The sequence below is a fragment of the Hemicordylus capensis genome, chromosome 5 (assembly GCF_027244095.1).
Source record: "Hemicordylus capensis ecotype Gifberg chromosome 5, rHemCap1.1.pri, whole genome shotgun sequence".
In the NCBI taxonomy this organism is placed as follows: domain Eukaryota; kingdom Metazoa; phylum Chordata; class Lepidosauria; order Squamata; family Cordylidae; genus Hemicordylus; species Hemicordylus capensis.
In genome coordinates, this window is record NC_069661.1 from 3,131,606 (window position 1) to 3,143,281 (window position 11,676).

Below are 11,676 nucleotides of genomic sequence, written 5' to 3' on the forward strand. Positions count from 1 at the left end.
TTTTATAATTTCAGTGTTTAGCTTTTAAAATAACTTCTAATTTGAACCTAGTAATGATTGTGGTTTTTAATCTGACTTTTAACTTGTTTAATTTGGTTAATTTTATTACCTTTATTGTGTCTTGTTTCTATTTTATTGTTGTGAGCTGCCCCGAGCAGTAGTGCACTGGAGGGGTGGGGTATAAATATTCTAAATGCATAAATAAAGTGGGGCGGGGAGTGAAGGGGGGATGCAGCAGAGGGAGATCAGTCTGAGGATGTCAGAACGAAGTGGTGAGCTGCGAACCGGTGTGTCTGTCTATCCCATCGGGGCCTGGATTAGCTTCCCTCGCTGGTGTCTCTGCTTGGACAGAAGTGGGGCAGCACCCCGTGGCCCATGGCAGAGGCCAGAGCAGTAACTGTCACCATGCTCTCTGGAGGGCCTCCTTGTGGGGCCACCCTCCAGAGCAGGCTAAACAGGCACACTTTGCACACGCAGCCCCTGCTGGGAAGCCTTGCAGCTGTTTCTGGAGCCTTGGTGTGATCTTTGTTGTTGTTTTGAAGGAAGGATGAGCATGTGGGAAGAGAGCTGGTCTTGTGGTAGCAAGCATGACTTGTCCCCTTAGGCTAAGCAGGATCCACCCTGGATGCATACGAAAGGGAGACTAGAAGTGTGAGCGCTGTAGATATTCCCCTTAAAGGATGGATGGAGCCGCTCTGGGAAGAGCAACTAGGCTCCAAGTTCCTTCCCTGGCAGGATCTCCAAGAAAGGGCTGAGAGAGATTCCTGCCTGCATCCTTGGAGAAGCTGCTGCCAGTCTCTGTAGACAATACTAAGAGAGGTGGACCGAGGGTCTGACTCAGTATATGGCAGCTTCCTATGTGTAACTTGGGGGAAATCATCATCATCCTCGCCACTGTGTGTAACCCTAATCCTTCTCTGGGGACCTCACAGTGTTGGGTGTGTCACCCCCACACTCTACTTTTTATGCACACACAACAGCCCTGTGGGGTAGGTTAGCCTGAGCTCTTAGGTGCAAGTCTAGGTTGCGATTTTGTTTCTCAGGCCAGTTTGACCATTCACAATGCAGCAGAGTGGCTTGAGCCCAGGGGGTTTCAGAGAGCACCACCTTCTCCTCCCCCATCATGATGAATCCTGCTGCTGCCTACTGAGCCCAGTAGGGCGGTCCGCCGGCGGTACCCCAAACTGGGCCTTTTCTAGGTTCCTTTTCTAGGAACCTGCTCCAAAGCCAAATTAGAGCTTCCCCATCTCTGGATCTTTTAAAGAAAAATCTGTTTAATCAGACTTTTAGTTCTTAGTTTTAAGTTTCAAAGTTATTTTTCCCTGTAGTTTTTAACTGTTTAATTGTTGTTTGTGCTTTAAAACTGTAATCCACCCAGAGATTCATAAATGGGGCGGCCCCAGAATGCACAAAACAAAAGCGAAGTAAGCAACGCAGCAACGGCGACGAGGCCAAGGCGGCCACCGCAGGCTGCGGGCGGAGCCAGGCCTGGAGCCCGCCACGTCTTTGCACCTTCCCAGGTGGCCGCCAGAGGCCGCTATGGCGCCCCCGCAAACGCCCCTTCCTGCCTGTGCTGCCGCTCCGTGGCGGCCCACCAGCCCCTTCCTCTTCCGCCGGAAGTGGCGGGCGGAGCCACCATTGCCGCGGCGCCGGGTGAAGGGAAGCCGTCGGAGAGCGGCGGCCGAGGGCGGAGACGATGTGGTTCATGTATGCGCTGAGCTGGCTCGCGCTCCTCATCCAGGCCGCCTTCGTCACCCTCGGCATCGGTGAGCCTCCCCGCGGACGCGCCTCCCCCGCTTCTGGGACGGGCTGGCCCGCCTCGTCACTCAGATCTCCTGCCCCCCCCCCGTGCAATGGTACCTCCCGCCAAGAGGAAAGCGGTTGGTTGGCCGGCCGGCCTGTCATTGTCCCTGTGGCGCGTCCCTCGGCCACTCCCCCTCCTCATTGGTCGGCCTTTAGGAGGGTGCCTCCTCTCCGTCCCACCCCCGCTCCATCGAGTGGTTCGTCCCGGGGCGGGGGCGGGAGGAGGCCTCTCGCGAGTCGAGTGGAGCCTCCATGCGCAGTGCTAGTCTACCTTGGAGTCCGAGTTGTTTAAGAGAAGCGGCAAGGCCGGCTGCTGCCTTCCGACCCTGCCTGAGGGCTTCCCAGAGGCACGTGGGCGGACTGGCGGTGGTTGGAGGCAGGATCCTGGGCTGGACGGACCCGTGTGCTTCCATGCAATTGTCAGCACCTGCTCTTAGTATTAGCGGCAAATGCGATGACAACTAATTGCTTAGACCAGGGGTTCTCAAGCTTAGACCCCCCGATGTGTTGGACTTCAATGGCTGGAGGCAGGGGATAATGGGAATTGTAGTTCAACGTCATCTGGAGATCTGAGGTCACGGTCCACTGGCTTAGATGGTGTTAAAAGGGGTTAGACCAGGCCTGCTCCGCTTTGGCCCTCCGACTGTTTTTGGACTACAGCTCCCATAATCCCCAGCCACAGTGGCCAATTGCCAGGGATTATGGGAGTGGTAGGCCAACACCTGCAGGAGGGCCGAAGTGGAGCAGCCCTGGGTTAGACCTTGTTGGTGGACTTCAGCTCCCATAATCCACAATGGCCAGGGGATGATGGGAGTTGTGGTACAACAAAATCTGGGGACCTGAGTTTAGATGAATTCAGGAGGAGGAAGGTCGATCACTGGCTGTTAACACAATGGCCAACGAAACAGATGCCGCATGTCCCCCTGAAGAGCAGTCTTGCTGGGGTCAGAGGCAACAATGTGGAGAGGGTCTATCATCTTCAAGCCCTGCTTGTGGGATTGTTAATAAACAATTACTATGTGCTTGTTATTTCTACTGTCTGGCCTTGAATCAATTTGCCCTCCTACTTTTCAAACGTTTTGAAAAATCAGCCCTGGACAAATGCTCCAGTGACACAGTCCCATGCCATGGGAGTGCTGCCGTCACTGAAGATGTAAAAAGAATAATTGTGTTGTTGAGTCGGTGTCGACTCCTGGCGCCCACAGAGCCCTGTGGTTTTTCTTTGGTAGAATACAGGAGGGGTTGACCATTGCCTCCTCCCACGCAGTGTGAGATGATGCCTTTCAGCATCTCCCTTTATCGCTGCTGCCCGATATAGATGACTACAAATATATTTACTACACAGTCTGGGAAGCACCCCAGTGGGGATTTGAACTCACAGTCTCTTGCTCCCTAGGCAAGCTGCTTTCCCCGGAGCTGAGGTGAATAATGCAAAACATTAAACAACAAAACCAAAATGTGGCTTAGAGTAACAGAGTTGGAACTTGGGGCCTTGGAGATCTTCTAGTCCACCCCCTTAGCTTAGTGCGGGAATTCCTGACAGATGGCTGTTAAGGCCCTGGAAGCCTCTAGCAAAGGAGCGCCCCCCCCCCCCCCGCACGAGACAAACTGTTCCACTGTCCTCTTACTGTTGAGTTCCTTGCTGGGCAGCACTCGAAACAGCAGGTGTGTTCCCGGGGGGAAGAATTCTCGCTTTCCCTGTGACAAAATGCTTCCGCTTGAGAGTTAGGAAGTGGGATATCTACCACAGAAGCACTTGCTTGAAAGGAGACATCTTGGACCTCTTCCTTGGAAAAGAGCAACGGCTGCATATTAATTGTGCTGTAAGTTGATTGTCTAGGGGATGGGAACCCTCCCCCTCCCCCCCCCCACCGCCCCTTCAAGTTTGAAATTTCCGATAGCAGCAATTACCAGCTCAGTATCTGGCCTGGAGCAGCACAGGGGAGACAAGGCAAGTGCCAACCCAAGCCCCTGGAACCAAGGCAGCCCAAAGGCCTGGAGTTGGTTATCATCTGCATTGCTTCTCTAGGGTTCACAAAGCAGAGGCTACGTGGCCAGAAAGGCAGGACTTCTTGGCCTCGTTTCTCTCTCTCCCTGGCCGTGTTTGTATCCAGCAGCCTTTTTCTCTTCCGTTCCAGCGGCCGGCTTGTACTACTTGGCGGAGCTCATAGAAGAGTACACGGTAGCAACCAGCAGGATCATCAAGTACATGATCTGGGTGAGTCTCTGGCTGCTTGGTCCCCTCCCTCCACGCTGGGCAGCTGGGCCTTCCTTAGTGTAGTCCCGGTCACGTGCGCCGCTGGGCTCTTCTTGCACCATATGGGCCTGGGACGGTTAGTGTCGGTGAGGCTTAACCTGGGCTAGCAGGAGGGGCTCCCCCTCTTCAGCAGCGTCTGCCAGTGTTTTGAGTGTTGGCTGAAAACGCCGTGCTTGAAAACGTGCCAAGTGGCTGATCTTGGGGCTGGAGTGGTGACGTCGTTTGGGAAAGAGAGCCCTCCATGCCAAGGAGGATTGCTGCGTGGTGACGGGAGTGGGGGGGGGAGGAGGAGGAGGAGACCAGCCTGCCTCCCTCCACCCACCCACCCACTGGCAGCCTCCCAGCTCTTGCTTCCCCTTCCTTCTGTGGGTGCCTCTCTTATGGAGTGCCTCATGGGGCTATGCAGCGAAATACACCTGGGATTTCAAGCTGGCATGCGTCACAAACCTCCATCGCTCCCCACAGGAGTGAGCAGGCTGGGGATGGGGCTGTAGCTTAGTAGAAGAACATATGCTTTGGCATGCAGAAGGGCCCCATTTCAGTCTCTGGCATCTCTAGGCAGAGCTGGGAAAGCGATTTACCTGAAACCCCGAAGACCTGCTCCCAGTCAGTGTGGACAGTACTGAGCTAGAGGGACCAGGGGCCTGACTCAGCGCACAGCAGCTTCCTCTCTTCAGAAGCGGCGTGTTGGGTGGCCTTCGCTCAGCCTTCCTTCCCGACAAAGGCCAGTGGCACTGTCTGTGGGTCTGTGCTCTCTCCTAGTTCTCCACCGCTGTGCTGGTTGGGCTGTACCTCTTTGAACAGTTCCCAGGTGTCATGATTGGCGTGGGCCTCTTTACCAACCTGGTCTACTTTGGATTGCTCCAGACCTTCCCTTTCATCATGCTTACCTCTCCAAATTTCATATTGTCATGTGGTGAGTGCTGCCGCCTTTTCGGTTTGGGTGTGAAAAGAGATTCAAAAGTCTCCATAGCTATGGCTGGTCGAACCTTCTGAATCCGTCCAGGGTCTGTTGTGTAAATAGATTTCTTTCCGTTAACTGCAGAGGGCTCTGTAGCTGTCGTCATGTTTTGTTCTTGGGTCACTGTTACTGCATAGTATTGTTTGAAGGAGGGGAGGTCCGGGAGAGGGAAGTGGTTCTTGTAGCTGAACCCCCGTGCTGAAGATGGTGGTTGAGGCAGGGAAAGAGGATGGCTTCTTGGGCTTTCATTGTTCAAGAATTCACTGGTCAAAACCATCACCTTGGAGAGTGTCCCAAAGATGGTACAAAATGCAGGTAGACACTGAGATGTTTTCCATCTCTGTGGCTATTTTTCTCCATCTCCTTTTGGGAGAGTGTGACCCCACCCAGAACCAGCAGTTCAAACTCATCTCCTGAGTTTTGACACTGCACAATGAGTACCTCCGTCTTATCTCAGTTTCTTATCCCTCATCCAGCCCACCGTCACCACCTCCCAGCAGCATTTAGGGAGGTTATGCCCTCTCCCAAGGATGTTGACATAGAGAAATAGATTTGGGTGTCATCAGCATACTGATAGCACTCTGCATTAAATCCCCTGCTGATCTCTCCCAGCGGTTTCATGTAGATGTTAAACAACATTGGAGACAATTTGGAGCCCTGAGGGACACCATACAAAAGTTCAGATTTTGAGGAACAACAGTCCCTGAGGGACACCATCTGGAACCTGCCCAAGGGGTAGGAGTGGAACCACTGCAAAGCAGTGCCTCCTGCTCTCAACCCCCTCAGACACTCCAGAAGGATACTATGGTCGATAGTATCAAAAGTTGCCGAGTGGTCCAGAAGGACCAACAGAGTCACACTTCCTCCGTCAATTCCCAAATTGGAGATCATCCATCAGGCCAACCAAGGAACCCCATAGCCTGCCCGAAGGCCAGTCTGAAATGGGTCTAGATAATCAGTTTCTTCCAAGACCTCCTGGAGCTGGGAGGCCACCACCCTCTTAGTCACCTTGCCCAGCCACGGAAGGTTGGAGACAGGCCTGCAGTTTCTTAACTTTCAGGGATCCAAGACAGGCTTCTTCAGAAGTGGTCTAATAATTGCCTCCTTAAGACGAGGAGGCATCCTGCCTTCCCTCAGAGAAGCATTTATAGTCTCTACTAGGCTTTCTACAGTACCCCTCCTGCCAGATAGTAAAAAGCCATTTAGTCCCTTTACAGGGTAGCAAGCAAGAACACAGGGCCCTGCCCCAAGGAGCTTGCAATCTGGATTTTGGCTGAGGGGGAAGACAACTGAGGCAAGGGTAACTGGCAAAATACATAACCTTGGTTTTATTAGAGGACTCAGGATTTGGATTCAGAGGGCTAAGTATGTAAACTTCCTTAGCAGTGCACAGAACAGTGGCCCAGTTAGAGAACTTCGAAGAAACCTTTCCAAAGGAATTCCTGAAGTTCCTTAAGGGCAGGAGCTTCATCTTGGTTTCATTTTTGGTTGAAAGCAAGCCGAGGGTCTCCGAGGTCTGGTGTGGACACAGCCAGTTCCTTTCTTGGTCCACTGTGCCTTGTGCAGCCGCCTGCAGAGGGCTGAGGGGAGCGGGGAAGGTGCTGGAAGGGCCGGGTCTCACCTGACGCCGTGTGCTTTCCTTTGGCAGTGCTGGTTGTGCTGAACCACTATTTGGCGTTCCAGTATTTTGCAGAAGAGTATTACCCCTTCTCGGAGGTAAGAGATCCTCTTGGGCACTGCGTGGGACTTCTCTTTCAGTGCTGGGACATGGGGCAGAGACGAGGGGCCCGGCTGCGCCCACTTCTTTGATTCCTGGTGCTGCCTAGAAAGAGCCCATATTCCTCCGGTGGGCTCTAGATGTTCAAATCACAGAAGAACCCGTTCTTTTGCGGTTGGTCTTGGATGCTGCTGCTGCCAATCAAAGGGTACACACAGCTGAGCAGGCAGAAGGTCTAAAGCTGCAGGAGGCCTCCAGCCAGACGTGGGTCTGTGGCATGCAGAGAAGGCGGCTTTAACCCTTTCCTGCTACCACCTTTCTCATCTGGCGAATGACACTCACCACACCACACTCACACTGCTGCCAATGGAAATCACAAGCTGTGAGGTGTGTGATCTGGATGGGGACTGGGGGGAGGGGGGAGGATTAAGGCTCCATTACACCATCCGTAACAAGTAAACGTGAAAAGTGCGGGCTAGCACTCACAATAAGAGCCACCTAATGGCTCAGCAGGCAAATGGCTTGACTACCAAGCCACAGGCTGCTGGTTCGAATCCCTGCTGGTCTGTTTCCCAGACTACGGGAAACTCCTATACTGGGCAACAGCAATATAGGAAGATGTTGAAAGGCGTCATCTCACATTGAGCGGGAGGAGGCCATGGGAAACCCCTCCTGGATTCTACAGGGACAACCACGGGGCTCTGTGGTCTCCAGGAGTCGACACCGACTCGACGGCACACTTTACGCTACTCACAATAAAGCTGGGAAAAACCCTGCCCCCCGCCATGCCACAGTCCAGATCCTGACTGCCCTGCTCCCCTTTTCAGTTTGAAAAAACAAGCATGCAGGGTCCCAACGAGCCGTGTGGCCTCACTTATTGTTTGGCCCGTCGTTCAGTAAAAGTGGTTTCGGATTGTGGTTTCTCGTGGGAGGCTGTTCACTGGATGGTCCACGGGGGAGCATTTGCCAGCCGCAGACCTAGAGAAGGGTCTGAGAATGGCCCCACCCTCGTTTGGGGAGCTAAGATGGGCTGAGCCTGGCTTGTGCCCAGATGGGAGACCACCCGGGGAACTTGGAGTGCCTTGGGCAGGGGAGGGCCAAGGGGCCAGCACAACCCGCCTCTGAGCTTCCTGTTGTTCTTTTTCCGTGGCAGTTGGCAAATGCTGCCGCCGAATCCCCAGGATTAAAACATGCCCAGAACTGCCCTCGCTCTGAAGTGGCTTTCCAGGGCAGTGGCTATGGGGCGCCTGCCATTGCTGTGTGGGCCCGGTTGTCTGCGGCTGTGCTTGACGTTCTCTCTGCGTTTCATCCCCAGGTCCTTGCCTACTTCACCTTCTGCCTGTGGCTAATCCCCTTTGCGTTTTTTGTCTCCTTGTCAGCCGGGGAGAACGTGCTGCCTTCCACGATGCAGCCGGGAGGTGAGTTGGCCGGCCAGGCTGGGCTGGATCATGCAGACCCTTTTCTAGTCCAGGGAGGGGTGCGCTCAGTACTGGATTTTGCTGTCAGAATAAATGATGCAGATGAAGCCCATTTGCTCACTTTGCATGACTCTGGTTCCAAAATAGAAAGCTAGTGACTTTGCCAGGAAGGCCTGAGAGGAGGAGGAGAAGGAGCTGCTGCTGCTGCTGCTGCTGCAGAGATGGCTTTGCTGGGGCCAGGGCATTATAGGGACAAGAAGGGAGGGGGGAGACGCTGGGATAGATGCTGTCACTTTCACTCCTGCCTTCCGTTAGCCTCAGTTTCCTCAGGTGTTGCCCACAAGTTCTTTAAGCTTCCTTTTGTCACAGTAAGGACTAGACACTTGGCTTTCCGGATGCATGGAATACCGAGAGACCTGGTTTCTATACCCCAGCCAGCTGCTCAGCTCTCTTAGGTAGCTTCTGTAACTAAGTTCTGGCACACTTCAGATCTTAGTTACACAACGCAGTCTTGTTGAAGCTTCAAATCCCAGGGTGCAGCGCTCAAGGGCAACTGTGGAGCTGCCAGCAACAGAAGGACCAATCCCTCCCTTCTTCTTCTTCTTCAGTGGGCAAAGGTCAGGTGAAGTAGGCAGCAAGAGAGGCTGTGTCACTCTCTGACTGTGTCCAGAGCTCAGCCTTGTCCCTCTCTCTTTGTCTCCTCAGACGATGTGGTGTCGAACTACTTCACCAAAGGGAAGAGGGGGAAGCGCTCGGGCATCCTCATCATCTTCTCCTTCATTAAGGAAGCCATCTTGCCCAGCCGCCAGAAAATCTATTGATCCTGCCCTTGCCCCTCCGTGCCCCCGTGGGAGTGTGATGACCCTGAGCCCAGCATTCTCCTCTCCCTCCTGTCCATCCAAGGGACGTGTTTGGGGCAGGCACACCGTAAAATGCCCGGCGGACAACACAGACTTTGGCAGCCCAGACTTGGGCATGGATGTCTTTGGGGCCACGCGGTTCCCCTCAGCTTGCTAGTGAGACGGCCATGGTCCAAGGAGGTGGGGAAGCCTTATGGAACTTTGGATCCCGTCCCTCCTGCAGCCTGGATGGAGCCTTAGGATGATCTGGCATTGTCTGTTAAGACTCCAAGCCAAAATGTTTCCACAGAAGGTGCGTCATTCGTGGACAACTTAATGAAGTTGAAATGGACTTAAGAATGCACCCACAACCCCACCAGAATTATTCCAAAGCATTTCTGGGTAGAAAATTGTCAGTGGCAGAGATTGGACTGCTACAGGCACTCCTTGTCAAATACATATCTGACATTGTGGCAGAGAGACTGGCAGAAGTCCTGACTCCTGCATCTCTTGCAGAAGACATTTCTGGAAACAAAGCTGTGATTAGCCTTTGTGTGGAGGAATCGTGCCCTCATCAGCCAGGAATTGGGAATCTGCTTTCCCCCACTTTTTACTGGGAGTTGTTTTTGCAGATGTTTTAGAGCCTCTACAGACTTTTATTGGCTGATCTGGAGAGGATGGTTTGCACAGACTTCCTCAATCTCCATCTTTAGCTAGATAACTGAAAATGCTGTTCAGAACTGAAGAAAGATGGCATATCCCCCTCTTGCAAAGGTTTCACTTGTCTGGGACCTACAGTGCCGAGTCAAAAACATGCAGCACAAATATCTGAGGATATTGGGGAAGAGGACAAAAACCTTTTGCAAAGAAATGGAGAGAGGCTGCTGATTATACCTGCAAAGATTTTTGTTAAAGGACAGAATCTACTTGCCCGGCTTCTGAAGATTCTTCCAGGCACCTGGAGGTCTGGGTCACTCGAGCAGCTGAAAGGAAGATGATTGCTACAGACTGTGGTGTGGATTCTGATGACGATATCATTTTGTTCTCTTTTAAATTAATGGAGGTTTGATTTCTGTTTGAGCACACAATCTGTGTTAATAAAGGTGTTAGATAAAATTTGCCTTAAAAGAAACAAAGATCATTAGGTGCCTCTCCCCCCCGCCCCCCATGGTGTTTGATTGAGGCCGCCATTCTGGGTCTGAAAGCTTGAGCAGGCCTCTTGAATGGCATGGTGTGCCGCCTCTCATGCTGCTGGCAAGCCCCGTTCCACAGGTGGGAGGGTCAGAGCTGCACTCAGAAGCCACACAAGGCCAGAGCCTGGGCAGCAACTAGGAGTGGAGGGAGGAGCCTGCCCCCACTAAAGCCCAGGCTGGAACAATGGCTTTCAGTGGGCAGCAGTATTTCTGGAATGGATCCACTGCTTTCTGCTGGGTTCCAGGCCAACCCAACTGCTGCAAGGAGCGGGAGGTCTTTGCCTTCCTCTGTCTGCCCTAGAATCTTCTGGCCATTTGGGGTGTTCTTGTTCTTCTCAAGCAGAACTGCTTAGCCATCAGTAGCAGGTGAGGGGAAGTAAACTGCCTCTGCCTGCCTGCATCTCTGGCTGTCAAAGTGGGGAGTCTAGCAGGCTGAGATGGAGGGTCGTTTCTCTGCTGTCTTTGCAATGAGAGGTCTCGGGTTCAGTTCCCAGCAACTCCAGTTAAAGGGTCTCCGATAGCAAGGCTGGAGGAGAAAACCCTTTTCTGCCGGAGACCTGCAGAGCCTCTCAAAACAGGCAGGGCTGAGCTTGGCGTCCTGGTTGGACTTAGTAGAAGGGAGCTTCATGCGTTCATGGGTGCACTGCTGAAAGGGTCCTCACAAGCACACGTAGGGGATTTTGGCAGATGATGGTCCATTTTTAGGGTTGAAGGTTGGGCTTGCCAGAAGATTGTGCAGGGGCGGAAACTGGCCAACACCCCACCCCACCCCCGCCAGCATTTCTGCAGCTTGGTGTGGCTTGGCTAGCTGTATGAGAGCTGAAGAGTCCCCACAATAACTCTGAATCTCTTGGTAGAACTACCCAGAAACTAGGTGCATGTTACCATTGGCAGCATACAGAGTGATGGGGCTACAGATGGAACATGCTTCCCAGGGGTTCTCAGATATGGGCCCCCAGATGTTGTTGGACTACAGCCCCCATCTTGATAATGGAAGTTGTAGTCCAACATTTGGGGACCTAGGTTTGAGAACCCCAGATGTGCTACCCCAGATGTGGGGTCTGCCTCCAGGTGTAGCTTTATATACAGAGGCTGACACAGTTGTGCCATGTGGGCTGGGGGAGGAGAGACGCCAGCCTGGCTGTGACTCAGCTGTAGCGATGACCCTCTTCTCTGTGGCAGGGGCACAAATCAGGAAAGCTCAGTCCACTGCTCCTTGCCATGTCTGGACACTCCTTCTACTTCCACATGCATAGAAATTCCTTTGTTTCTCAGCCCTCCAAAGGCAAAGGCAAATTGCAGGGTGTGCATCAAAGGGAATCCCTAAAGATTCTCCAGCGATGGGGCAACAGCAACTTGTAGCTTCCAAGTTGGACACTTGGAAGCCAAGTGTGGATGGGTTCCCTCTCTGAATCACAGGAAATGCGGAGGCCAATGCGCTCTAAACTGCCTTCTACCTCTAGGTAGGAGCTAGAGGTTAAAGCTAAA

The 11,676-nt window shown here is 53.0% G+C and overlaps 1 protein-coding gene across 3 annotated transcripts; it reads left to right on the forward strand.

The window, feature by feature from the left end:
* The first annotated feature begins 1,603 nt into the window (after positions 1-1,603).
* On the forward strand, positions 1,604-10,111 carry TEX261 (testis expressed 261). 3 transcript variants are annotated; one of them, XM_053253832.1, is made up of 6 exons: positions 1,604-1,766; positions 3,942-4,021; positions 4,823-4,976; positions 6,670-6,737; positions 8,118-8,156; positions 8,862-10,111. In XM_053253832.1, exons 1-6 carry the CDS (start codon positions 1,697-1,699, stop codon positions 9,171-9,173), a joined length of 723 nt encoding a protein of 240 aa, XP_053109807.1. In that variant the 5' UTR covers positions 1,604-1,696; the 3' UTR covers positions 9,174-10,111. The 3 variants fall into 3 exon arrangements, with proteins under 3 accessions (XP_053109807.1, XP_053109808.1, XP_053109809.1); XM_053253833.1 differs by having other exon boundaries at positions 1,605-1,766; positions 8,054-8,156; positions 8,862-9,117; XM_053253834.1 differs by lacking the exon at positions 1,604-1,766 and adding an exon at positions 1,972-3,626.
* The last annotated feature ends 1,565 nt before the right edge of the window (positions 10,112-11,676 follow it).